This window comes from Takifugu rubripes, chromosome 1 (genome assembly GCF_901000725.2).
Source record: "Takifugu rubripes chromosome 1, fTakRub1.2, whole genome shotgun sequence".
Classification (NCBI taxonomy): Eukaryota; Metazoa; Chordata; class Actinopteri; order Tetraodontiformes; family Tetraodontidae; genus Takifugu; species Takifugu rubripes.
Window position 1 is genome coordinate 23,286,769 of NC_042285.1, and position 26,203 is coordinate 23,312,971.

A 26,203-nucleotide genomic window follows, 5' to 3' on the forward strand; every position below is an offset into this window, starting at 1 on the left:
TTGCATTTGTGTTTCACCTGACATTTAATCTGCAGACCTGCTAAATGTGAGCATATTTACTACATTTACTGCCATCCTCGACCACCTTTAGCCTCACTTTGCCCTTTTTTCTTTGCCACCATCGATCCTCTCGCCCCTCCGTGCTTTCTCATTCCCCCACACATCTTGCTGTATCCCCCACACCTCTCCCGCCGCGGCTCCCCGTCTCCACCCCACCCCCTCTGCGGCCCCTCTCCTCCATCATTGTTCCCACCTGTCGTGCTCCTGCCGCCGCAGAAAGTCGAGAAAACTCCTTCAGCCGCTCGCGCAGCTCCAGCGTGTCCAGCATCGACCGGGATACCAAAGAGGCAATCACCACGCTGCAGTTCGGGGAGTCCTACGGCCGCAAAGGGGACGTCGTGCCCACCCCCTGCCTGTGGGTGGGCACCAGTTTAGGCGTGGTCCTACTCTTCCCGATGTCCATTCCCACTGACGAGGACGAGAGGATGGAGGAGCCGGTGACGATTGGCCCCAGCGGTAGGTCCCAGTCACGGACTGTACTGGCGGGTTATTTAGAATTCAGGGTTTTATTCTAATGTCATTTGCTTTAGAGACGTTTTTGCCGTCCATCAACGATAAATCATCCTGCCCTGATATCGAGCTACACCTGTTGTTGCAGCAGAACAGTGAATCAAACCTCCCCAGATGTTTGATTTTCAGTCCTCATTAATCTTGCCATCCGCCGCCACAATCAGGCCATAAACCTGCCATCAGCAGTCGTTTCATTGTGTCTTTCTTGATTTGTTATGATAATGGCTTCTGCTCTACTGTAATTTCCTCTGATTAAATGTCATCAATGAAGAAAAAAATTAATTTGGCCGCATTGTTCTCAGTTCCCCGGTTGTATAACTGTCACAAACCCTCTGGAGTCCCTCTGAATGGCTGCTCTATTTTCTAAATGGGAAACAGTCATTTGCTCCATCGAATCCCGACGTCCTGTTAAATTCGTGGTTTCATTCACCAAACTACACGGACATCTAAAGAAACACACCCTGCCAACCTGCTTCCATTCCCTGCACGATAAAACGCGTAAAGACGGGCGTTTGCAGGCGTTTGACAGTATATTTGGAGCTGCTAAATGCTCCACTTCTGTGTTTGAAAGGAAGAGTTTTCGCTCCGCAGCCGCCAGCAGATCCTTATTATGATCATCTTCTTTCTCACAACCCACCAGTTTGGTGGAGTTCTGGACAAAGAAGCATTTACTCTCCGCTCGGGTCCACCTGCCGTGGCCGCCCCCTCCTGGGACAGACGTGTGAAGTAATTGAATATCGATGCGACGTGAAGGTCATTTCTCAACGGCTTCGACGCTTCGCTGCGTGACGCTAGTTTCTGCGCCGGTCCGTCTCCGAACCTTGTTTTGGGCCGACCGAGGCTCCTGTCACGTACGATCAGGTATTGAGCACCTTGAGTGATCGTGACAGGAGATCGTGCAGCCTTGTGGCGTGAACCAAACCCAGCTGCTCCAACGTGATCCATCACGTCCGCGGAACGTGGAAACGGCGTTTATCTGTGGTTATGACAGAAAGACAGACGTTTGCCTCACCTTTGCCCTCTTTGCTCCCAGGGGCCGTCCTTATGCTGAAAGGCTCCGTGCTCCGTTTTGGCTTCTTGGACTGCGCGGGGGCGCTCATCCAAGGCCCCTACGAGATTTGGCGGGACCCCAATGCCCCCGAGGATCCCGACAGACCGCGGAAGCGCAAGCTGGTCCACTTCTCGCCGTCATCCTCTCAGGACACCAGCGGAGACGGACATCTTGCCGTGGTGTGCTCGGAACGACAGGCCAAAGTCTTCCTGATGCCCTCGCAGGCTTGCCTCTTTGTCCACAACATCACCGAGTCGTCCTTTGTGCTGAGAGCTGACGTGGTCACCGTCTACAACAGCGTGTGTTTGGCGTGTTTCTGTGCTAATGGACACGTCATGACGCTCAGGTATCGGCTCCAATTACCACCTTAATGTCTTTACTCAATTTAATGTTTAAATCAATTTAAGTTGATTAAATTTACCTGGAATTCACTTCACAAATATTTGTGTTTAATTAGCGCATTTGTGTCCAATTTATGGTGCAAACTGACTCTTCTATTATTTTGGGGGAATTTACATGTAGCATTTGTGTAAATTCGAGTGTGATTGCATTTACAGGTTTAACAACTGTCATTTTCTTGTGATTCTACTCACAGTTTGCCGAGTTTAAGACCGCTGATGGACATAAATTACCTGCCACTGACAGACATGCGCATCGCAAGAACCTTTTGCTTCACCAATGGGGGTCAGGCATTGTACCTCAGCTCCCCAACAGAGATTCAGAGAATTACGTACAGCCAGGAGATGTGTGACAACCTGCAGGTCAGAACTGCAGCTCTTTTTAGCAGCATATCTTCACACGCATGCTGCCCGTCAATTATTTTCATACATTAATTTCCCCCACGAATGCAGGGTGGGATGAGACAGCTACACTGACCATGTGGCTGTGTCATATTTTGGTATTTGCGCAGTAGGCACCATTATCCCCACCCTCTGTCAGGCCTTAGAAGGAAAATGTCACACTTGTCACGGATGGCTTGACCTCCTCCAGCTTGATTGCGTGGAGTCACGAGAATATACATATTCACAGGTGTCTATTTTTAAAAAGTCACCACAGCACCGGTGACAAGAGACACGTTGCAAAATGACGCTGCGTTAGTGCCCTCTACAGGCAGTAGCGGGTACTAGAACGTGTCAGAACAGTCATAGCAAACATCTGGTGGTGGAGATTCAGTATGAATTGGTAAATAATGGCCTGTTTTCCTATTACAGGAGATGCTTGGAGAGTTGTTTACCCCAATCGAGACGCCAGAAGCGCAGAACAGGGGCTTTCTAAAGGGCTTCTTTGGAGGAAATGCAAATACCTTCGACAGAGAAGAGCTCTGTGCGTTTCCTAGATTTTGTTTCATGTATATTATTGGGTTGCGTGCAAAGCTGTGATATAAAATGCAAAGTGTCTTCCCACATGTGTCTTTTCTTAATCTTTTTTTATTTTTAATTAAACAACTTGTCTGCAGTTGGTGAGGCGGCTGCCGGGAAGGCTTCTCGTAGTCTTGCCCAACACATCCCCGGGCAGGCTGGGGTGGAAGGTATGAAGGTGGCAGCCAGCGGAGCAGTGGGTGAGCTGGCACGGGCCCGCATCGCTCTGGACGAGAGAGGTCAGAGGCTGGGGGAGCTGGAGGAAAGAACCGCTCTAATGATGACCAGTGCAGAGACCTTCTCCAAACATGCTCATGAGGTATACATCAACAAATTTGGATTTTAGTACACTCTTTTTGACACATTTGACATAAAAATATAAGAATGCATCTACATGACACTACAATATAACATTAATTTAATAGAGTCGCCTTGTGTACTTGCGCTTTCTACCAGAAGAGGGAGACAGAGTACCAGTTTATTCCCTATATTGGCGCCCGTGTGTATGAGTAAGAATTATGCTCTCCTGTAACAAAAGGAAGAATGACAGTCCACTCTTGACCCTTTTTTAAGTCACAAGTTGTCACTGGTTTGTTCTTTCCTTTTGCAGCTGATGCTAAAGTGCAAGGACAAGAAGTGGTACCAGTTCTAACAGCCAGACACACCGATGAGACAACTGCAGGGACCCTGGTGCCAGGACTTTCACTCTACAAACCAGAGCAGTTCTATGAGAGACTCAAGAGTGACTTTGTCTTTTACAGCTTCCAGACTGGCTGTTTTTACAGCGTTTGGTGAACGGCGAGGGCGGCTAGTCTCACGTAGAGACCTGAAGAGAAACAGTGGCGAAAGATGAAGATGGAACAGGGAATTTCCAACATGTCAGAGTGTGTGAAAGTGTGTGTGGTTGAAACATCTGAACCTCACTGTGTAGATACTCAAAAGCAAAGAAACCAACGAGAAATGCATGAAACTACAATGGATGACTACTAAAACTATCCAACTGCCATATTAAAAAGCAGCATGCTACTTTAACAGCAAGTACACACAAATTTTATTTATTGGTGTAAACCAAGAAGAGAGACTCTGAAAAAGTTTTATATTTTTTAAAACACTGACTGAAAAAAAAATTCTATTAAAAAGGGAAATATATACCTGCAATTGCTATAAAGCCAAAACTTGTTTTGTTAGCCTGTTCTTTCTTTCTTTCTTTCTTTCTTTCTTTCTTTCTTTCTTTCTTTCTTTCTTTCTTTCATTTTGGTTTTTTCTTAGTCTCAGTAGATATCTATAGATAGTTAGCTTTACAGACACATATTTAAATTACTGCTACAGCTGCATCCATACCACTTACTCTGGCCTTCACAGTGCAAACATATTCCAGTGAGATTGACACTTACCTCTGCACAGCCTGATCACGCTATGGTTTTGTTTTGAGTGCTTCTTCTTACTAAAGGCCTGATTTACAAGAAAACGTTCCCCCTACTCCAGTTTTAGAAGAGAAAGGAGTGATGAGAGGCATGTGCAAAGGCTAAAAGGGCATAAGACTGGAGCCGCAGTGTGTTGGTGTGTTAATATGTCTGACCTGAAGCTATCACTGCTCATTATGTGCCATAAAAATCAAGCTGAGTGAGCCTACTCACTAACAAAGAGCTAAAGTGCTACTGAAACTTTGTTTCCTGTTTGATCACAAGGGATGCAATGTTGGAGCAAAGGGCCTTGATCGAGCAGTGTGTTCACATTATAAATACATATATATATAAATGTGAACAAGGGTGTTTTTGTTTGTTATCGCAGGGGCACATTTAAGACTTCAGCTGCCTTTGTCAGAGCTTAGTGACTGAGTGGACTGTGTGTAAGAGAGGGAGAGTCAACGTTTGTTAAATAATGGGACTCTTTCTGCACCAAAGCAATCAAAAGTGAAGGACGCCCTCCACCCCTGGTCTGTCAGGAGCCGTGTTTTCACTCCAAGCTGTTCTCTATTTGTGATCACAGATAATCCTTCAGAGATGGCCGCCGTCCCTGTGGGCGGGAAGACGGCGGCCATTTACAATCGACGGCACATTCCGGAGAACTTACAGTATTTTTATTTTTCTCAGTGATGTTCAGACGTGAGTCAGTGAAGAAATTGTGTACGTGTGAAACATTTGCAATGGTTTCAACTGGAAGTGAATATAGATTTTTTTTTTTTTTTTTTCTATATTGTTCTTGATGACTATGATAACCTTTGTCGCAGTCCTGATATTTGGTGGTGACGGCCTCTCTCGCTCAAGGCTCTTGTGTGTTAAAAATCACTGATGTTTCATGATACATGGTTGTGTATCAACTTGTGATTGTGTTGTACATGTAAACGGGGTTGCCACCTGACGCTGGCAAACATCAGAGGAAGATATTTCGTACTCGTGTATGTGTCTCAACTTTGAATTGTTGAATCGGAGAGAAGGTTACTGATATCATCAAACTCCTTTATGCACACGAGCAGAATCCTGTATGAAGCACCGCACCTCGATCAGTTAATCACGCTTGAATCGATCGGCCTTCTGCCAAAACTTTATCCACTGTTGCCCAAAATTTGGAGTTTCAAAGCAGTGCTGCAAATGTTTCAAGAGTTACATGATTTTGAGTCCAAGATGTCAAAAAAAAGAAGAGGAAAAACGTTATCTCTGTACCGTCAATGATTTGTGTTCAGTGCAGTTATTTCAATGAGATAAACCACAAACACACACACAAAAAAGTTACAAAAAAACCCACAAAACAAAAGTGTAAAAAAAAAAAATCACTTCTACTGACAGGGTGTTTTGTTAGTATGTTTTTGGTTTGTACGTTTTTGGTTTTTATATTAATTGTACAGCTCAAACTTGAAAGTTGCAACGAGCAAAAAAAAAATAAAATAAAATGAAAAAACCCTATAAAATATACATATTATTTTTCTCGGTATATGTTGTACCTGTTACTGCTGGTACTGTATTTGGTATTCTGGCTCTGTCTAAACCATTGGAACTCTGTAGTTTGTCACACTGTAATATCCTGGAAAAAAAATCTCTGGTTTTCTCTATGATGGCAGCAAAGTTTGTCTTCTTTAAATGGATTCTACCACTTTTCGTTCTTATTGATATTATACTAGTGTACTACAAATTACTTGGCAAAAAATACATAAAAAATATGTTGATGCAAAGCAAACTGAAATAAACATGGATTGATGTACACATTTCATTTGAGAGTGGTTTTCCTTGCTCCACTTTTCTTTTAGAAATGATGGCCGGTATATATTACACTGTTGATATACATCTAACTCTCAGAATTGTAATTTCATTTATCGACAGATACATTTTTTTTTTTGAAATGCGGCTTCAAATTCCTCAATCAACTGTAAATGACAATGTCAATTACCGATATTTTTATTTCTTATATTCACTGGATTCACATTACGCACATTTTCAGACGTGAGATTATTAAAAACCCATGATTGTTCGCTATGATCGAGGGGGAAAATTCAAATTGAAAAGGAAGATTATATTCACCACGCTTTCACCACAAATTAACAGACCCCAACCCGCCGATGTCAGAGGTTGGACTTTTACTTTCACCCACTTCCGCTTTTCACTCGCCTCACTGTCCAATCATACGTCACATAGGCTGAAAACCGATGGCGGTTCTATCCAATGAAAATCATCTTCTGTGAACCTTTGACCAATCAAATCGCCGAGAGAGCCTTTCAAGTCCCGCCTCCTTCCCATTCAGAGAATAGTTTTCCCAAACTGTTACGAGCGTACTGCGACTAGCTAACGGCATTCAAGCAATATTTTTTCACGTTAACGTAGCCGCTCATATTGATTTTGTATTTTGGAATGTAAATTTGAAATAGATAAAACAGGAACCGGCTCATAGTGAGGGCTTGTCTGTGCTCTGATGTCTGCGTAATTCCTGGAAGCCAGAGGATGGTAAACTTTGGCAGAGCGTGTGTGTAGGTGGAGGAGGCGACGCTCCAGAGGACGGTCATGTCTCTGCACATAAGCCTGCGTTTGCTGCTCTTGTTCTGCTTGGAGGGGTCCAGGCGTGGACAACCTGGAGCTCAGGCAGACGAGGTCCCCAGCGCGTCCAAAACCTTAGTCTGGGGACCGGGGCTCCATGCAAACATCGTTCTCCCAGCTCGGTTTTTCTACATCCAAGCAGTGGACAGCTCAGGGAGAAAGTGAGTATAGTAGTTACTAGGTTACTAGTCCATGGGTTAAAAAAGGCAAACGAATGTTGCATTTTTTCCCTAGTTTATAAGCCTTTGTAGTCACATGAGAATATCGTTTTTTTCTTTTATACATATTCTACATAACAATCATTCCATTATAAACACACTATTTATCTTATGTAATTCTTCCATGAGGCACTCAAAAACTACAGTTTTAAAAAAAATAACTTTTATAGATCTATCACTGAAGCCTCAGTAAATCAACTGGCAGTTTAAACCTGCAAAAAGAGCAAAGGTGGGCCTCTACCTGGCCATAACGGGACAGGAAAATACTGAATTAAGAATTCTGTAAAGTAAAGTTCTGTACTCATGCTTTATGGGGTTATATTTTTAAGCTGCAGGTCTCCATAGGTCCGATGCAGAAACCCAACCTTTGCTTCGTGCGAACACGGGACAATTACTGGTGTTGTAAAATAGAAGGTGAGCACCAGGAGGTTGCAGGACTACAAAGTGAAAACTGTAGTAAATCTACAGCAGCTGCCCAATCCTGAGAGAGCAGCCGTAAAGTTCTGCCCTCCGGGAAGACGACGTAGACCAGCTCCAGTAACCCCTTTTCATTTAAGAAAAAAAAACTCCAATGGGACCAAAGAAGGTATCCCAGTCAATGTGCAGCTACTTGCCTTGTGTGTCCCTTTCACGCAAACCTTGTGTGTGAAGATGGATATCATGTTCTCTCTTCCATTCATGCACACAAAAACATGCCACCTTGTTGTTGTCTGCTTACACAAGATAGTAAAAGCACAACAATAGTAAGAAGTCTTGGATTATCTGAGTGAATAACGCAGAGCTTGTTCCGATTTTAGCCTAAAGGTGCATATTCTATCCCATCTTTAGGATATGTTTAAATGTTTGCAAAGCATTTTTATGCACAATTTATGCATAAATGTGTCCAAAACAACCTCAGCAGAATGTACTCATGTGGGGGTGTGTAGTTAAAGATGAGCAGAATCAGCAAAGTGTTGCACTTAGCTGTTTATTCGCTGATAAATGTGAATTTGCTGTGTAGCTGCTTTGTCCCACTAATATGGGAGATGTTTGTTTCATATGATCTCCACCACAGCTTCACAACATCACCTGGTGAGAAAACCTTTGAGGTGAAAATAACCTCCCCGGGGGAGCATCTAACCAGGATTTGGCTGCAGGTCCTGGATCGTAAGGACGGCTCCTTTCTGGTCCGCTACAGGATGTATTCCACCTACCCAGAGATTCACATCCACATCCTGCTCAAAAACGAGCATGTCACAAACTCCCCTTTCATTCTTGAAGGTTGAGAAAAAACCCCATATAACCACAAAACATTAAAAAAAATACCAACAGAATTTCATTCACTAGTTTTTCTTTTTTACAGGCCCAGTTTACCACGAGGGTTGTGACTGTCCCCAGCCCAGTGGTCCTGTTTGGGAGGCCCACATGCGCTGTCCCGACTCCTTCCCTCAGATAGACAGGGACCTGTCAGCGTTCCCTAATGTTGATCCCGATCGTATCGCGCAGGAGATCCCGCAGCGCTTTGGCCAACGCCAGAGCCTCTGCCACTACACAGTTAAAGACAATAAGGTATTTCAAGCATAAACACAATATGCAGTAATTATCACCCAAACAAGCTGTCTTTTATGACAATCCCCCAGGTTCTCTTTCAAATATCACAACCAAAGGCTAGTAAACTGGCAAAGAATGGGGTTTCACTTATTCACAAGAGTAATTAAGATCAGGTCATACAGAAGGTGGGGTCAGAGACCCCGAGGCTACTTCACACAGCTGTAAATAAAGTCTGTCAGTCAGACGACGGAATACAGTCTTCTCAAAATATCACTACAGACGTCAGCGTGGCTTCCTGTACGTGCGAAGCTGCATTGTCCCAGCGAGGGTGTCACCTGGAGACGTCCATCAATGATTCAGTCGCAGGGATTAACGATCGCCAGATGGAAATTTGTCAGCAAGAATTTCGATAGGGGGGAAAACCTTCATGATTGTTTTTGTTGTGTTTTGGATTTAAAATCGGATCTTCGAAGCATTAGACCGATGCCCCTCTCAACCAATAATGCTATCCAGAGCTCTCTAAATGGTTGTGTTGCACGAAGATAAATGGGGAATATTTCGAATTACTTCGCCAGGAAAATACATTATTTCTATTTTTTTGCGTTAATCCCTGCTGTTGTCGGTGGTTTACTGAGCCATTGTGATTTACACCTTTATTATTTACAAAGCTTTTTTACATACATTCATGACCTACAACTACTGTGTAAAACTGCCTCTAAAGTTACCACCCTTGAAGGCCCGGCAGTCACATTTGCAGGTCCAGTTACGCCTGAATAACGGTGATGATGTAGCTTTACATTCTCTCCAGGTCTATGTGACTACATTTGGAGAGCATGTCGGGTTCAGGATATTCACGGATTCCATCCTGCTTTCACTCACAAGGAAGGTAAAACATTCAGGAACTGTTAACAACTTTAGTTGATCATTTTGCTGATGCAATATTATTTCAAGAGTGTTCAGTCATGTGAGTCTATTGCTGCTTCGGGTCTGTTTGCAGGTGTGGCTCCCTGATGTGGAGTTTTTTGTTAATCTGGGCGACTGGCCTCTGGAGAAGAGGAAGCTCACAGACAAAATCCATCCCATCTTTTCCTGGTGCGGCTCTAATAATACGCAGGACATCGTCATGCCGACCTACGACCTGACCGAGTCTGTCCTTGAGACCATGGGAAGGTACAAAATTCAGTGAAGCACAGTAGCATAATGAGCTCCAGCACCTCGAGTTTTCAGCATCTTTGTGCTTGGACCCCACAGAGTCAGCCTGGACATGACGTCGGTGCAGGCCAACACGGGCCCGCCGTGGGCAGAGAAAAACGCCACAGCCTTCTGGAGGGGCCGGGACAGCCGGCAGGAACGCCTGGAGCTCGTCAAGCTCTCCAGGGCTCACCCCGACATGATCGATGCGGCCTTCACCAACTTCTTCTTCTTCAAACATGACGAGAGCCTCTATGGACCGTTGGTCAAACATGTTTCATTCTTTGACTTCTTCAAGGTCAGAGAGGCTGGTTTCTTAACTCATCCATCAACTAGCATGTTCTTATAGACACTGCATAGAAGGGTGTTAGAACAGCCTTGCTGATTTCTGTTTCTGTGTCCATCCTCAGTATAAATACCAAATTAACATTGATGGCACCGTGGCTGCGTACCGACTTCCGTACCTGTTAGCAGGAGACAGTGTGGTTTTGAAGCAGGATTCTGGCTACTATGAGCATTTCTACAATGAGCTCCGGCCATGGGAGCACTACATCCCAGTCAGGGCGGACCTTGGAGACTTGCTGGACAAGATCCGGTGGGCTCGTAGCCACGATGAAGAAGTAAAAATTATGTTTGGCATTAGTTGTTTATATTTTTATCGCTGTCATGTTTGCTGTGGAGAATATTGAATACTTGATTTTGCCCCATTTTAGGTGAAGAAAATTGCACTGGCAGGGCAGCAGTTTGCTCGAAATCATCTTATGGGAGACAAAATATTGTGTTACTACTACAAACTTTTCAAGGTAACGCTTCCAAAGTTGCAGAAACAACAGAGGCAGTAAAATCCACCAACTTTTGCTTTTGAAATGGTTTCCTATGCTGCCTTCATGTGATGTCACCCACAATAATCTCTCCAATGTCTTCTTGTAGCAATATGCCCAACTGCAGATCACTGAGCCTCAGGTTCGCCAAGGAATGGAGCGGGTGGAACAGCCCACTGATGACTTATTCCCATGTTCCTGCCACAGGAAGAGGGTGAGGATTGCTCTTACCAAAGAGAGATGCGTTTTAGTCTATACACACTGATGTCACAGCTGTTTGTCATCACTGTGTTTTGAACCTCTTAACTAATAAATATTTGACTTTGTTTTTCCAGCTAAAAGATGAACTCTGATCATCAGTCCACCTTCAGCTGCCAGAAATCTTCACATGGTGCCATTTTCTTCAAAATGAAATGTATTTTTTCTACTTTTAAATTATTGTATTTTTGTCGCTGTGTTTATTTTACTCACACATACATGCAAGCACTTCATAAATCAAGTACAACTTGCACAATTAGAACATTTATCATTTTTGTTCTGTTCATAAGGTAATATTAACAAGTACTACGGACAAAGCTACATGTACAAGCTGAGTTTTATTCAAGCATTCTCTGTGCTGATCTGTCATTTAATTTCCAAATGCTGCTGTTCTGTTGCTGATCAAAATCCCTGGACTTAATAAAACTTTTCATCATGTACTTTCGGTGTATTATCATGTACTGGATTAAATTACATTTGAAAGTTGAATACAAAGGTATATTTCATGCAGATAATTGCTGCGACCAAACACCGCTCATTACCAGTAGGGCTGTAGTAACAACCCCGACCGACAGGGGCAGTGACGTAACTTGTATATCCGGGTGAATTTCGTTCAAGAATAAGTCATGGATCAATTCGATGAGGTACCATGAGTTCTGCGTTCGACTGAATAAGAGTTTCATTAACTTTTTGAAAGCTCAATGGTGGTGACTAGGTTGCACCGTGCTATAACTATTTAACGTCATTGTTGCAACATCACAAGCGGTCTCACTAACCAACTAATTGCTGGTTTTCAGGTCAAAGTAAAGGTGCCATTTGGGACAAAATTTCTGGATGCTGCCTTGTGCATACCAACCTCCGCCAAAGATGCAGAGACAGCCGTCACTCTCACCCATGGCGCCGGGGGAGACATGGACTTTAAACAGCTGGTCTCTCTGGCACATGCTTTAGCGTCAGCAGGCTTCATTTGCATGCGCTTCACTTGCAAATGTTTAAACTTGGGCTATAGGGTGAAGGCGTACCATGCTGTGTGGGTAAGCATGTTTAATTCCATAAACAGCAGTCTAACACAACCTAAATATACACTTGTATCCCCCCTTCTAGAATTACCTGAAAACACTGGAAAAGTTTACCATCAAGCACATATTTGTTGGAGGCAGGTCAATGGGAAGTCGTGCAGCAGTGGCTTTAGCCAGACAGCTCAGTGACAGTGAACCAGAGGAGGCGGTACAGGGTGTTCTATGTCTGTCCTTTCCCCTGCACTCGCCTGGACGGACACACGACCATCGGCAGCGAAGTGAAGATCTCAGGGCGTTACTTGAACATCTGCCTGTGCTCTTTGTGTCGGGCACTGAAGACCACATGTGTGACAGGGTGAGTTTGCAAAGCTCCTTAATGCAGTTTAAATGAGGCAATTCTTTTTTGTTGCATGTACATTGACTAAACCAGAGCTTCAGTGCAATTTGATTTACAACCTAACCTTGAATATGTTGCTTTTTTATGGACTTTCTGTGTTCAGGTGCTTTTTGAAGAGACGGTCAAAGAAATGAAAGCTGGAGTTGATGTTTTTTGGCTGAAAGGGGCTAATCATGGTCTGACAGTGAAGGGAAGGACTGAAGATTCTGTGATGGATGAAGTCAATTTACAAGTCCTCACCTGGTTGAATAAACAAGGTGTATAGAGTAATTTATTTTATATTATATACAATATGTTTTTTTGAGTCAATAAAGTATATACAGTATTGGTTTTAAATATATATATATTAAAAAAAGTCTGCTAGTTCTGTGCTTAAAAACATGACCAAGAAGAACTTGGGTGCTTTTGTTGTTAACTTATTTTGTGGACCAACTAGGATGTACTAACTCTGTAGCTCTAAAATAAGTATTTTACTATTCTTCCGGAAGTATTTCCATAAAATACATCCGGTGAGGATAGGAAAGTTTGGCCACGCCCATTTCAGGAAGGACGATCTATTCGTGCGCTGATTGGCTTACTCACTTCCGCTTATTTTTATTCAGGAAAACATGGCTGGAGAGCCATGGAACAGAGTACATATCCCCTTCCCTAGTGCAGTTTCCACTGTCCGTATACCATTTACTTCAACAACAGGTAAGGTTTCTTGTTCTAAGAACGTTACGTTCATATGTCAGTATTTGCTTATCAACCGGTGTTTTTGCCTCTCGAAACCCACGTGGGGGAGCGTGCATACAAGTTCACCACCTTGTTTCTATGGAGATTGTTGAGTTTGAGTTTGTTGCTGTTGTGTAGAGGCGAGAGTCAAAGCCGTGTTGGCAGAAAAGGATAAGGTGCTCAAGCTAATCGGGAGCGAGCTTCTCCAGACGGAGATCCGAGTCATGTACGAGCTTCTGTACATCCTGAACAACAGCTACAGAGGCAACAAGACCTTCAAGGGCGTAAAGCAGGTAAGGTGCTGCTCTGCAATGAAGCTCTACTAATGAATAACCTAGCTCACAAACCAACAGTAATGTATGGCACTTGTGTGGCTCTCTGCTTCCTTCTTTTTTTAGGTTGAACAATGTATAAACAGGCTGAAGATGATGAAGCTTGAGGCTGCTCTGCAGGACCTGACTGAACTATGTCCTGATAGAATTCAAAGGTTTGTTGAAAGGAGACATGCTGGGCATCATCACCAATGTTGTTGTATTTGTTTTCACGTTTGTCTTCTGTTTTTGGTCAACTGAGCAGAAGGGCCGGCGAGTGGGATGCTCCCAGCCAGCCGTTTCTAGAGTGGCTCTGCCTCAAAGTGCTTGGAGGTGGCCAACTGATGAGCTGCAGTCTGAGTCGCTGCAGCAGAGCTTTCATGTATCCTTGTGTTTGACTCCTGGCTACGAGTGCTGCAGTTTTGAGATAGTTCATCCCAGCCCACCTTCTCCAGTCATATGAGTTAAACGAATGTATTTGTTTTTTATCGCACCTGAGCCACTGTTACAGCTGAATGGGTAAATAGAATGTCTATTTCTACAACAGCGCTTTAATTAGCCTCTGGTCTAAGGGTGGTTTAAGTCGGACAGGTCTGACCCTTTTCTGGCATTTGCCCTTAACAGATGTTTATTTCAGGCTGTCTAAGCAGCAGATGAAACTGGAGGAGTTTGTTATCCTGAATGTGGTGATAACCAGCATGGTCAGTCGCCTCTGGTGAGTGAATCTGAAATGGGCATTCAAAGGCTTGAATGTGCTCTTTTAATGGTTGAAACCTTCCTGCCCCACCAGGGTGATTTGCCGTGGGATCCTGGCGAGCCTTTCCTCCCTGTATCAGCACCTCCTACAGCTCCTCGGAGAAGTTGCCGAGGCCCATCCCATGTCTTTCCTCAAGGAGTTCTCTTTTCCCGTGGATATGAGTCAGTTTCTGCCCCCATCTGATGCATTTTTACAGGCTAGACTTATTCCCCAGAGAAAAAAACAGCAGGAAGTGCAGCAGGGAGTGAAGAGGAAGGCGAACGAAGACCTGGGTGTCTCCATTAACAGAGGTACAGTATTCAGGAAAACTTCACCTTATTTATCAACTTACCATTTTTCATTTATCAATGAAATCATAACCGTTTATGACATAGGTAAAATGGGCTTTTCTAAACACTAAATGTCAACTTTTACAACTTATTGGTAATGCAATCCCTGATGATAATCTAGAGAGAAGATATTCTTTTCCATTGGCATTGACATAAAATCATATTGAACGTGTAATGGGACACACTGGCTAATGTTGTGGAATGCTTTCATCTTCTGGTGAAACCTGATGTGTTTTTATTAGGTTCATTCCTCAAGGCTGACCTGAAACCTTTCCTCAACAGCATTAGAGCGTCTACACGGGTACGTCAATACAGCAGCCTTGTGAAGTGTTTGAGCACGCCAGCGAATTATTAAATTATACCGTCTCACAGAGAATAATCCAGGCCGACCACGGACCAGCGTTCTGGAAAAATGTCAGCAAGGCAGAGACATTCACTGATCTGGCAACCCAACTCCAGGATAGGATTGCAGGATGCACAGCCCACAAGAGTAAAAGGGAAAAGCACATCTTAAACTTTCTGCTTTTAAAGTGCCGAAGGATGAAATGCTTAGAGGCAGAAGGTCACAAGTAAGACCAACAGGGTTAGATCCTGTTCCTTCTTGTTGTGCTTTGTTAAAGCAAAATAATTCATAATGACGCATGTTTGTGTGGTTCTTCCTTCTCTGCAGTGTCCAGGAGAAGCTACGAACCTTCAGACAGAAAGTTCGCTGGGTTTTATCACCTCAGAGGCGAGGCCCGAAAAGCCCCCTCTCCCCTGTTCTGACCCGTTGGAATAATCGCTCAACAAATCTGCATTCAGTCAGGAGCCAAAATAAGTCTTTGGCACTCCGAGCCCGTGACAAGGCGAAAAAGGGGAAAAGACAAAAGAAGAGGAGTCGGTCATCTTTGTCTGGGCGCTTGAGGGACAAACAGCAGAACAAAAGTCGATGTGAGGGGACTTCTGAGACCAGCAACCAAAACATCCATAATGACATAGATGACATATTTGCCTCTATAGGTTTGTGATGCACTGTCTGACAATCAAAAAACGAAAATTTCAGACTGACAAACTGAAAGTGAATGGTGAGATCATCAATGTGAGAAAAACACAAGACAACTGAACTTTTTAAACCATATATACTGTTTTTAAACTATGGTTTTAATAAATGCACATCTTCATGGTGTTTTAATTTTTATAATGTATTGATCCATGATTAATTAGTTTTGTTGAGTCATGAAATACTGATTTCGTGTTATCCCATTTTCCGGCCTTACTCGCGCCATCCTGTGGGGTCGAATGAAATTGCATCCCGATATTTCTTTTTCTATTTAAAAAAAAAAAAAAAGACGTCAGTTCAGAAAGAGTTGCACCAGCCTGCTGTATACTGAGATCTGTGGAATACTGGCTCTATGTTGATGTTTCATCTTTCCAAGCATATGCTTTAATTTGCCAGTATCATGCATACATTTTAAAATCCTAATGGGGTGGAGGCCAGTTGGCCAAATAGATAATTACCTACTTGAGTAGTTGCCCCATGTTAATAATTTTATTCACACCAGTTTGTTGAGATCTTCGTTTCTGCAACCATGGAGAAAAGCAATCTGCATCCTGCACAGTTGTTGGCTGTAAGTGATAGTAGCAGGCTGTTTTGGCAGCGTCAACAGTCATTTTAAGGCTATTCCTCAGCAAACATCATTTGAGAGTAACATCATTTAAGGAATACACTTTTCTTTTGAAGAAGGGTGTATGAGACACTGTATCTGACTTCAGCCGATGCCTCTGTTACCACAGGTAATGGGACACCTTTTTTGTCTATTTTTTTAATTCTGGAATTATGCATACCTTTGTTGGAGTGAATGGTTCTCTAGGGCTTTGGTGAATGCATCAATTATGACCTGTGCCTGGAGGCTACAATGTGACCTAAAACACAGAATAGGGAACATGAAAGCGTCCACCTTCAGCTTTATTTCTCCGTCACCTTAATGGCACCAGAAGTATTATACACAGCTCAGATCTCACTATCACACGGGGTTTCTGAACGTTATGTTTGGTGTTAATCCATCACATTACCTCCACTGGGACAAAAGAAGTAGCATACGTCAAACCTCAAATAGCTCAGTGGTCTGGGAACGAAGAAAAATATGTGCTCCAGTTAAAGCCAGTCAAAGACGCTGACTTTAAAATAAACCCTACATCAAATTATATTATGTAACATCTTGAAACCAGATTATTGCACTGATTTGTATTGTGTTCTTTGTGTATCTAATCTACTGAAACCTTTCTTATAGTATCTTTTCAATCCAATTCAACCAATTCAAAATTCCTTTTATTATAATTTTAATACAATATTCTCTCAATTTCATTACAGAAACAATGTTGAATGAATGTAGTCATTGATTCTGACAAGGAAGAAGTGATAAAATGGGGTGACTGCAACAATGCCCTTTCATAGCTGTGTTATAATAATACAGTTATTTAAACAGACCCTTTATTACTGATGATACAAGGTGCTTTAAGGAAAAACAAAGTCTTAGAGTGCATCAAAAATAAAGTTTATGTGTCTGTCCTGTCAGACTGATGTTATCAGTACACCTCATAAAAAGGACACTAATAATATCAAATTTATATTAGTGCTACTGTAAACTACGATTGCAATATTTAAAAACTTGAAAGAAAAGTAACCTGGCAGCGGTGGGATTCGAACCCACGCCTCCGAAGAGACTGGAGCCTTAATCCAGCGCCTTAGACCGCTCGGCCACGCTACCGGATGTGATGTAACACAAAGTGTGTTGAATTAAAACAGGACGTGTAAAATAAAAAACGTTTAAAATAGAAATATTATTTATCTATCCTCTCACAAACACTTTAAACTTTCTAACAGAAGTTGTTTCTTTTTTGACGACAACTTGTAATGTAGGATTCCCAAAGTGGTGGTTTTAATGTAAAAATGTAACTTGTTCTAGCACCGTTTTGTGTACCGGTCGTCAATTAAATAGGCCTACTTACAGCACATTTGAAAAATGTACAAAACTGTTAAACAAGAAAATATTTTCCCCTTTAGTAACTATGCACAATAGTGCATTAAACACGCAATAATTTAATATTTGGATGAAACTGGTCAACAGAAATAGACGAGCAGTCCGAGTGCGTCACATCCGGTCACATGGTAGGTTCATATCCGGAAGGTGGGGTTTTTGTTGTAGAGGCGGTTTGCGTTTAGAGAACCGATGCTTCGAAGAGCTCTATCGATACACTCACCGAGATAACGTCGGCCGTCGACGCCCGCAACAAATCCTCCCGGTAAGCCTTTGGAAACCTGGTAATTTTTATTCAGGGTGTGTAGTTTTTCCTCGACACAGCGTTGGGAGGATCGAAAAGTCCGACACCTGTTTAAAGGATGATAAGCGACCGCTGGACCCACAAATGGTGAACGATTAACATAACATGAAGCACACAGCTAGCTAACACAAACACAACTTTGGCCATTGGGTCAAGATCTCTATATATAGTGTTTGTATTAGCTAGCTGTGTGCTTCAGATTGTAACGCCGAGTCGGTTACTTGCTTTGCTTGGACAAGAACCTGTTCGAATTTCTTCTTGTAATTACTATCCGGGTGGAGAAGTCCGTTTGAATTATATCCTGAAGGTTTTTCCCCTGAGGAGATGTTAACACCCAGGCTGCCATCTGGTTTCACCGTCAGCAAGCATCGCGCATTTACCTAAACAATGTATATATGATCCCTTAAGGTTGCTTTTTGTTTCTCCTCTACGTTCAGAATCCATAGAATAGGCAGCACATCTGTGTCCTCCCATGATGGTAATATTAAAAGTGTCCTCTGGTGCATAAAAGTTTTAAATAGAACTGTGCCGAAGTGAAAACAACGCTTGCCATTTTGGGGATGTGGTTGCTGGGAAACCAGCATGTGCTTTATTTACTGTTATACATTGTCTGTGTTTAGTGATGCCCCGTTTTGGTGGAGGAAGGGCGTGAAGTTTTTTAACGTTGTCACCCTTCTCGGCTATAAATGGGTGACGAGTTCATGGTAAACAAACACTTGGTATGATGGCAACAATTCACACATCTTCAAATCGATTACGACCCAATTTAAAGGTGATGTGGTTTCTCTTACTACTGGAGATGTGCCACAAAAGAGTGATTGAGTATTTGGACGATGCCTGTTGGCTCATATGTGGACTATCTGTTGCCAAACAGGTTCTTGTTGACAGATTTAATGCCACTAATTTATCGATGTGAGACAAGTTCAGCACATACTTGGAGAAGCAGCACATAGTTTACTATTTTATCTTTAAAAAATGACTAATAATAAAGGAGTTTTTCTAAAATGGAACCATTGTTGTAACTTGTGTTCCTGATTTACTGCAGCCTTTTTCCTGTCAACATTCTACAGCTCAGTGCTGTTAGCTGCACATTCTTAGCATTTTCAGGAAAACCGTTCTGTAATTACATTGGCATGATCTCCATTAGCTCAGCTATTTTACCCCAGAGTATTCAACTTTGGTAAGGAGGATTTGGACTTGAACCGTGCTAAATAGGAAAACTTTTCCACCTTGACTGACACGGACTTGAACAACACCAGAGCAGCCTGCAGCAAACCTCCCCACAGCTGGGTTGAGACAATATCTGGCAAAGTTTTCTGCATAGTTACAGATTCATAGCATGCGAATGACTTCACAGATGAACAAAGTGTCTGCGGCCCATTTTAATCACGCTCTGCTGCCTTCCCCACATCTGTCCTATTACTTTCTGTGACCCTGGGAAGAATCTTCTGCTGGATTCGATTTCCCTCCTTTTGCTGCTTCCTTACCCAGCTTCCTCATCATAGAACCCAATTTTCTGCTGTGAGCATTTTTTTCTTCTGATACTTGATGAGGTTCATCCGGAATATCCTGGGTTCTTGGTGTCTCAAAACGCTGATGGCAGTGAAGTGGAAGGAAAATAGGCAGAAAGGCTCTTCCATTTTGAGGGTCATTTTCTCCCTGGGCATGACGGTTCTGCAGGAGGTGCTGCTAAGTGTCTCTGCCATCAATTGTCTCCTGTACGACAGCATGGCGAACACAGGTTTAGAGTGAGAAGGGGAACTAAAGTGCCAAAAAAAGCAAGAACTACTTTTTTGATGTATGCAAAAGCCCGTTCTGGTGGAGTGAACACTGTTTCCCCTGATTGGATCTGCTTATTGCAGCATTTCATCCTCATCTCTTTAGAACAGCGCTCATGACTTCTGCTAGTAATAAGTAATTGAATAGACCTCTGCCATTTTCCTTTTTCCATTTTGTTTGACAGTTCTTTATGGTGTCTATTGTCTAACATCCACTTCTACTTTTTAATTGCACGCCCGTGCCGCCACTGTCCGATGTAACTGGCGTCGTTTCTCTGCTGCGGCCTCGTCAGCTGTGTCAAATTATTCAATGTTGATTGTTAATCTTCCACTGGTTGTCCCCACGAACCTTTTACAAATGTAACTGATGAATTCTCACCCTCAGCTGTAATAACAGGAACCCGTTTGCAGACCGGCGGAAGCATCAGCAGCGGTGTCGCTCTCCTTTTGCTGACCGCACCCGTGCGCCTGTTTAAAATAAGTTAGAATTATTTTCCCACAGCGGCGTCCTCCTCACTGCCAGTGGAGGCCGGGGATTGCGGGAGAATCTGTGGGATTCTCTTGATGGAGGCAGCATCTGTTGCCTCCTTGAGTGCTTCTATTTGTGTAAAAGGCCTTTTACATGACGGTATATTTAGGTGATGATAATGGATTGAGGGGTTTTTATATTGTGTTTTCAGATCTTAGTTTTGTCTGCTGACTGCATCGACTGAGCGTCACTGATTATGTTTATCTTCCAAAAGAATGAAAACATATATTGTAGATTTATAAGAGGAGTGTTGGGCGTTTCAGGACTGGAACAAATCCTCTTATTAAGGATTGCTATGCTCAGATCTAATCTCTGGCCTCACCTTAAATCACTTGGTGTCGGGCTGGGACAGGGTTGAGGCTTCCTATTCTATTGAATCCAGTGTTTTGACACCATACCATAGTAGTCTGAAAAGTGCTAGCATCTACTCCCCACACATGGAAGAAATCATGGACTTTGGTATTTCTGAGCTGATTTAGTATCTCCTCCGTCTACTCCCTTGGCCGGAGGTTTTAGTGGAGATTTCGCGGCGCTTCACCGCTTTAAGCCGACTAAATGTTTTCCCGAGCTTCGCTCTGAAGCCGCAGAAACGCTACACCTTCGGTCTCGGTGGTTTGCATGTCACCCATGAGCCATTGTTGCACAGTTCTGGAGCAGATTATGTGGGTTTTCCCCCCAGTGAGTGAATTGCTGCGTGACTCCATTACTGACCCTCGCTGTGACTAATGAATAATGTTTTCGGTCTCGGGGGTGTGTGTGGGGGGGTGACGCCAGCTGAGCGTGGAACGGTCCAAACTTTATTTTATGGCGTTGGATTGTGTTTCTGGCAGAATAATTATCAAAGGGAGGCTCTCTTTCGGAGGGGTAGAGTCTCGCCGTCCCCTCCCTTTGCTGTTGGGCCCCGCCAGATGATTTTTATAAAGCTAGCAGTGATGCGAAACACAGATTTACATATCGATCCCACAGAAGCAGAAACATCCCCCCGCGGCTCGACTTGAGCGCACCGAGACCAGGACTTGTGCTTGTGTAAGTTAGTTGATCTCCAAACGCTCTAAAAAGCTCCGCGTGTGTCACCGTTTGAGGAGAAAAGGTTTCCAAACAAAGAGATCCTCACATCATGGCGCCAAGTGGAAATCAGAATTAATTTGTTTTCATGTCATTACAATCAGCCAGTTGAGTAATTAAAACCTGTCTGTCTTTCTTCTAATCAGCCAAAGCGTTCTCGTATGACGGGGGGGGATGGCTAATCACGTTCTTATTCAGGTAAACAGCTAATTTGCAGATCTCAGTGGGATCTTTTTATCCTTACTTGTGTGAGATCTGGCGGGTGTTTGCTCGCCCTTGCCAAAGCGTTAAGAAGAGCAGGGAGAGAACACTGGTCTATTCTCCAAAGAGAATTTTAATGAGTTCCTGTGGCCCACGATTGCACCGGTGCCATCTATATTTCATGAGCGTCACAACTCGAGTGGGCTTTTAGTCTCCATGCCTCCCCCCAACCCAGCGTTAACCAAAATGGACCAGTACCAGCCTGCCTCTGTCTGGCTCTATACCTGCTCTAATGTAGTTAGTCTAGTCTGGTCTAGTCTAGTTAATGTCTAGAGTCTAGTTAATGGCAGGTGCTGCCCTGAACTTAAACTTCAGGTTCTGTTAAAGCAGAGTAACCTTGAGTCCTGTCTCATGGCAGAAAAATATGGTAAGTAAGGTATATATGATGTGTTTACAGCTGAGAGATCAGCCAGTGTTCATAAGTATAACGAAGTGGGTTACAGATGAATTATTTAAAACGTGACCCCCTTTGCTTAAGAGCTGAGGGTTTCACTGGATCTCTCGATGTCTGTGAGCTGTCTCCTCATGAGCCCGTTCATTACTGGATAACAAAGAGGGGAAGGGCACAGGTCAGTCCCTACTTCCCCTCAGAGGAATGTCAACATGACGTCACTTCCTGTGCCTTTGCAGCCACCACACTATAGCTGCTTATTCATTTGATTAAATCCCGATCCTTTCCGTCCATGACTGCTTTGGGGTTTCATTACATTAAATTAACACATAACTTGTCCAATTAGCATCTCTCTTGGCTCAGAGGGACACCACACTGGCTCCAAGATCTACTGGCTAATATGCATTTATCAGATTTTCTCTATATTTGACACCTCAGTCCAACCTCAACAGGCACTACAAGCCAGGGCTCATCCGCCCCTCCCCTCCTCCTCCACTTTACCTCGCCACGTCACTTTTATGTGCACACTTGTCTCCTAGGATCATCTGATACGTTTACTTTTAGGGTGGAGCAGATTTTCCTTTGCTAGGAAATCAGATGGGCTCCCTGCATTAATGTGACATCCCAGCAGGACGGGGAGCGCGCTTTGGCTCCGCAGATGGAGATCAAATTGTAGTAAGAAAGAAGATAAATGGTAAAGAATACAGCGGCACTTGTGATGTGACAGCAGCGGAACTGCATTAGCGACAGACGTGCCAGATAAATCGGAGCTCCTCTCCTTGGCTGGAGATGATATAGTTTGTATTTATGTGATCTGACATCTGTTGACATTGTGGGCAGATGCTTTGCTGTATTTCACAAGGGGATAACTGTTGACATTAGTATTTACCAGACAGAAGACAGAGGAATTGTGTCATTCCAGAGGAAGTGAGGGGCTTAAATTTCTGCTGTCTCGGAAGAAAATGGATCTTGGGTCTCGCTGGGCAGAATTGCACTCTTTTTTTCCCCCTTTATTTTCCATCATTCTCTTTTAGCTTGTGGCCACTGAAAAGAAAAAAAGGAAAAAGGTTGTCTCAGCTTCTGAAGATTAGATATATTTTAATGCTGTCGAAATTATAAAGGCTTTGAGTAACGTCACGCCAACCTTTCTCCCAGTAATAGATGGTTCTGTGGGGAACACATAAATCTCCCCGGGCCCGGGCGTCTCAATTTTTGGGGCTTTCATTCTGTCCACACAAACTCTGTGCAGGTATTTATAACCTGCGTGGGTGTCCTATCAGAGGCAGACAATACGGAAGTCAGGACAGAGAAATTGACTGTGACCTTTAAACGTGTTGGGGAAGGGCTGGTATAGTGCTGAAAGACGGCCAGTGGAGTCTCCTTGCATTAGAACCAGCTCAGCACATACACTCCTGTTTTAATGTGTTCCAAAGTGCCGTCTCACACTCCGACGATGGCATAATTGCATATAATCAGCTGGGATGATGATTTGATGACGAACTTTGTAGAGTTCAAGGGTTCTAAGTGGGCCGTTTGGCACTTTAAAAGGTAATCCCGGGGCTGGTTTGTGGGATTCAAGCCAAGCTCCTTGGCAGGCCAGGTTACTGTCAAAGTGTAGCATTAATTACCAGGGGCCATCGCTTCCTGCTCTGGTGTGCTCGCGAGGCTCAGAACCGTACTGATGTTTCCTCTTTTATTTATTTTTTCCGCAGGTGCTGTGAGAGTGTGAAGGTGCTCAGTTGTGCGCGCGTGTGTGTGTGTGTGTATGTAAGTGTGTGTACGAGAGGCACGACAAATTACTCCAGGCATGGCAACCAGTAAAGGCAAAAACCAGAGCTCCCTGGCCCTGCACAAGGTGATCATGGTGGGCAGTGGCGGTGTGGGCAAGTCGGCCCTCACCCTGCAGTTCATGTATGATGAGGTAAAGCAGCCGCATCTCTCATCCAATAACCCGCCACCGTAGGTTCTAATCTCATTGCTTGAGCCAGCTGACAACTGTTTTCCAAATGTAGCTTCTTAATATGATTATTTCCCCCCGTTTCAGTTCCGTTCACATCTGCAGATATCAGACTGTGTCCTGTTTTGTCTTCCACAGTTCGTGGAGGACTACGAGCCCACCAAGGCCGACAGCTACAGGAAAAAAGTGGTTCTGGACGGGGAGGAGGTCCAGATCGACATTCTGGACACGGCTGGCCAGGAGGACTATGCTGCCATCAGGGACAATTACTTCCGCAGCGGGGAGGGGTTTCTCCTGGTCTTCTCCATTACAGAGCAGGAGTCCTTCAGCGCCACTGTGGAGTTCAGGTACAGACACACCAGAGTAACTGGGAGAGCGGGGCGCAGCAGAACCTCCTCCACAGCATCCCGCTGCGAAACCGTCATCATCTGCGAAGAATGATGAAGAAACGGGGGGCCAATTCTAGTGCTAGCGGGGGGGCGGGGACCATGCCACCCGCACGGTCTGTTTCTACGATTTAGTGTAGAAACGTGCACAGGAGGGCTCTGCTGGAGGTCACTTTTTAGGCATCTGACAGTGGTCCTTCTGTTCCTGCGTGCACAGAATCGCAGTGACGCCCTCCTGCGGGCCCCCCTGGCACCCCTGGTGTTAAATCAAAACCCCTAAAGATGAAATATTGACTGTCTTCCTGACCCATCACGTCTGCAGGGAGCAGATCTTGCGGGTGAAGGCGGAGGAGGACAAGATCCCTCTCCTGGTGGTCGGAAACAAGTCGGACTTGGAGGAGCGCAGGCAGGTATCTGTGGAAGAGGCCCGGGGCAAGGCTGACGAGTGGGGGGTCCAGTATGTGGAGACATCTGCCAAAACCAGAGCCAATGTTGACAAGGTGCGTCCACGCCGCCGTCTTTGGGAGCTTAGCGCCTTTTAAGCGGCCCGTGCGTCGGTGAACGCCGCGGTTTGTTGCTTGTCAGAGCTGTTGCGGAGCAGAGCTTGTTAAAGGGCTCGGCAGTCAGCCCTCCTCACGTTAATGACCCTCTGTTTATGCCCCCCAGGTGTTCTTTGACCTGATGCGCGAAGTCCGAGGCAAGAAAATGTCAGAAAACAAAGACAAAAACGGGAAAGGAAAGAACAAGAAGAACAAGAAAAGTTTCAGGGAGAGATGCTGTTTACTTTGAGCTCTCCACAGACTTTATTCCACCAACCCACACCTGCGCTGGGGAAGCCAAGGCGACCCACCCGGCATTGTCCTTCAGATTAAAAGAGGCCTGTCGCCGTACCAGGCTATAGTTTAGCGTTGCTCCTCAACCACCTTCTTTTTCCCTCCTTTTGTAACGGATGAAATCTGATTGATTGATGGGAAGGTGACCACTGCTGGATCTGGGACTGCGGTGCTTGCTGGTGGCCAGACAGACACTAACTCCGCTGCTCTCCACTGCCTAACCCAGCGATTCCACTGCCTTCCTCCAGTAAACAGTGCTCTTAATTCCTTCACCCCTTCTTTGATCTTCATCTTAATCCCTCATTGTCCAGTTGCCAGAAACTCTAATCCAGATGTTCGACTTGTAATGTACGTCATCATTAGATGCCAGTTCCTTTTGTGCAGACTTGGTTTCTGTGCCGTCGGAGTAGCTTTTTAAATTTTGTTTGATGCTGCTTTTCTTTAACGATGTTCTTCATGATCCAGTAACTTGCTAGCAGATGAGCTGCCATCAGGCGGGTTTTAGTCCGCACATCACAAAAGGGTTGAATGGTTTCTGCGCTTCAGAGCTCGTTAGACATTTTAAGGCCGTGTTTACTGGTGTTTGGTTTGTTGTTGAATGTACTTGTTCGACATCGCAACAGTGTTTTTATCGATGGCGCCCTGCCACTCTCGTGTAATCTGGACATCCCCACAGGAACGTTTTGACAATCCAGGCAGTCATCTTCCATCTGCTCATGATGGCACAATAGTCGGTGAATTCCTCTGAATCTCAACTTCATACACTACATTCTGTTGCCGTCGACGCCACTGTGAACGAAGAAACACTGGACTCTTTTTAAAGCTTGTGCCAACAAAATAAGGAGGGATAAATGAATGTGTGCATTTGGCAGCAGTCCTCCAACCTTTCTGTCCGACTGAGGGAAGCCTCGACGCGGGTGCCAACTTTTTAAAGGTTGTGAAATCAAATGCTGCAGCGAAAAATTTCCAACCGCAGCCCGAAACCATTTTTGTATCGCGTTCTAAATTTTTCCCCCCCTATGCCTTCCTTCTACTGTGAATTTGCTGTTGTCTTCATGCAGCGAGAGTTTCAGAATAAATGCTTTCCCCCCTCTTTGTAAACCCTGGACTTGATTTCTGTGAAAAACACAGTT

The 26,203-nt window shown here is 44.2% G+C and overlaps 5 protein-coding genes and 1 non-coding gene across 21 annotated transcripts in view; 5 read left to right on the top strand and 1 right to left on the bottom strand.

The window, feature by feature from the left end:
* The window catches only part of stxbp5l (syntaxin binding protein 5L), a 69,737-nt gene extending 63,558 nt beyond the window's left edge, over positions 1–6,179 (top strand). For all 13 annotated transcript variants that reach the window (XM_029843122.1, XM_029843131.1, XM_029843124.1 and 10 more), the window contains 6 exons: positions 277–516; positions 1,604–1,967; positions 2,217–2,382; positions 2,833–2,944; positions 3,078–3,298; positions 3,590–6,179. In XM_029843122.1, coding sequence (XP_029698982.1) covers positions 277–516; positions 1,604–1,967; positions 2,217–2,382; positions 2,833–2,944; positions 3,078–3,298; positions 3,590–3,631 — 1,145 coding nt within the window. In that variant the 3' untranslated portion in view covers positions 3,632–6,179. The remainder of the gene's footprint in view (positions 1–276; positions 517–1,603; positions 1,968–2,216; positions 2,383–2,832; positions 2,945–3,077; positions 3,299–3,589) is intronic.
* Positions 6,180–6,711: 532 nt separating this feature from the next.
* On the top strand, positions 6,712–11,462 carry poglut2 (protein O-glucosyltransferase 2). 2 transcript variants are annotated; one of them, XM_029846243.1, is made up of 11 exons: positions 6,712–7,165; positions 8,277–8,293; positions 8,359–8,482; positions 8,565–8,770; positions 9,561–9,638; positions 9,750–9,922; positions 10,004–10,241; positions 10,354–10,563; positions 10,657–10,746; positions 10,874–10,978; positions 11,100–11,462. In XM_029846243.1, the coding sequence occupies exons 1-11, from the start codon at positions 7,102–7,104 to the stop codon at positions 11,115–11,117; spliced, it is 1,323 nt and encodes a 440-aa protein (XP_029702103.1). In that variant the 5' UTR covers positions 6,712–7,101; the 3' UTR covers positions 11,118–11,462. The 2 variants fall into 2 exon arrangements, with proteins under 2 accessions (XP_029702103.1, XP_003962117.1); XM_003962068.3 differs by having other exon boundaries at positions 8,277–8,482.
* A 125-nt stretch (positions 11,463–11,587) lies between these two features.
* On the top strand, positions 11,588–12,900 carry tex30 (testis expressed 30). Its single transcript, XM_003962067.3, has 4 exons — positions 11,588–11,666; positions 11,820–12,056; positions 12,127–12,396; positions 12,542–12,900. Exons 1-4 carry the CDS (start codon positions 11,649–11,651, stop codon positions 12,701–12,703), a joined length of 687 nt encoding a protein of 228 aa, XP_003962116.2. The 5' UTR covers positions 11,588–11,648; the 3' UTR covers positions 12,704–12,900.
* On the top strand, positions 12,553–15,726 carry rmp64 (ribonuclease MRP subunit p64). Of its 2 annotated transcripts, XM_011611575.2 has the most exons (10): positions 12,553–12,695; positions 13,041–13,131; positions 13,291–13,445; positions 13,551–13,639; positions 13,729–13,845; positions 14,101–14,178; positions 14,254–14,510; positions 14,792–14,850; positions 14,922–15,118; positions 15,220–15,726. In XM_011611575.2, the coding sequence occupies exons 2-10, from the start codon at positions 13,047–13,049 to the stop codon at positions 15,554–15,556; spliced, it is 1,374 nt and encodes a 457-aa protein (XP_011609877.2). In that variant the 5' UTR covers positions 12,553–12,695; positions 13,041–13,046; the 3' UTR covers positions 15,557–15,726. The 2 variants fall into 2 exon arrangements, with proteins under 2 accessions (XP_011609877.2, XP_011609873.2); XM_011611571.2 differs by lacking the exon at positions 12,553–12,695 and having other exon boundaries at positions 12,977–13,131.
* A 1,488-nt stretch (positions 15,727–17,214) lies between these two features.
* trnal-aag (transfer RNA leucine (anticodon AAG)) lies at positions 17,215–17,296 on the bottom strand. The gene has a single exon. It is a non-coding gene; the product is annotated as a tRNA-Leu (tRNA).
* A 328-nt stretch (positions 17,297–17,624) lies between these two features.
* On the top strand, positions 17,625–26,171 carry LOC101079195 (ras-related protein O-RAL). Of its 2 annotated transcripts, XM_003962048.3 has the most exons (5): positions 17,697–17,831; positions 23,607–23,815; positions 23,990–24,198; positions 24,560–24,737; positions 24,904–26,171. In XM_003962048.3, exons 2-5 carry the CDS (start codon positions 23,702–23,704, stop codon positions 25,024–25,026), a joined length of 624 nt encoding a protein of 207 aa, XP_003962097.1. In that variant the 5' UTR covers positions 17,697–17,831; positions 23,607–23,701; the 3' UTR covers positions 25,027–26,171. The 2 variants fall into 2 exon arrangements, with proteins under 2 accessions (XP_029697710.1, XP_003962097.1); XM_029841850.1 differs by lacking the exon at positions 23,607–23,815 and having other exon boundaries at positions 17,625–17,831.
* The last annotated feature ends 32 nt before the right edge of the window (positions 26,172–26,203 follow it).

Coding starts and splice junctions, on each gene's coding strand:
- poglut2 (XM_003962068.3), top strand. CDS start 6,972: ATGTCTCTGCACATAAGCCTGCGTTTGCTGCTCTTGTTCTGCTTGGAG. Junction 9,923..10,003: donor GTCCTTGAGACCATGGGAAG/GTACAAAATTCA, acceptor TGGACCCCACAG/AGTCAGCCTGGACATGACGT. Junction 10,242..10,353: donor CATTCTTTGACTTCTTCAAG/GTCAGAGAGGCT, acceptor GTCCATCCTCAG/TATAAATACCAAATTAACAT.
- tex30 (XM_003962067.3), top strand. Junction 12,057..12,126: donor AGGCGTACCATGCTGTGTGG/GTAAGCATGTTT, acceptor CCCCCCTTCTAG/AATTACCTGAAAACACTGGA. Junction 12,397..12,541: donor AAGACCACATGTGTGACAGG/GTGAGTTTGCAA, acceptor TTCTGTGTTCAG/GTGCTTTTTGAAGAGACGGT.
- rmp64 (XM_011611575.2), top strand. CDS start 13,047: ATGGCTGGAGAGCCATGGAACAGAGTACATATCCCCTTCCCTAGTGCA. Junction 13,132..13,290: donor ACCATTTACTTCAACAACAG/GTAAGGTTTCTT, acceptor GCTGTTGTGTAG/AGGCGAGAGTCAAAGCCGTG. Junction 15,119..15,219: donor TTAGAGGCAGAAGGTCACAA/GTAAGACCAACA, acceptor CCTTCTCTGCAG/TGTCCAGGAGAAGCTACGAA.
- LOC101079195 (XM_029841850.1), top strand. CDS start 17,640: ATGAAACTGGTCAACAGAAATAGACGAGCAGTCCGAGTGCGTCACATC. Junction 17,832..23,989: donor GCCCGCAACAAATCCTCCCG/GTAAGCCTTTGG, acceptor TGTCTTCCACAG/TTCGTGGAGGACTACGAGCC. Junction 24,199..24,559: donor AGCGCCACTGTGGAGTTCAG/GTACAGACACAC, acceptor TCACGTCTGCAG/GGAGCAGATCTTGCGGGTGA.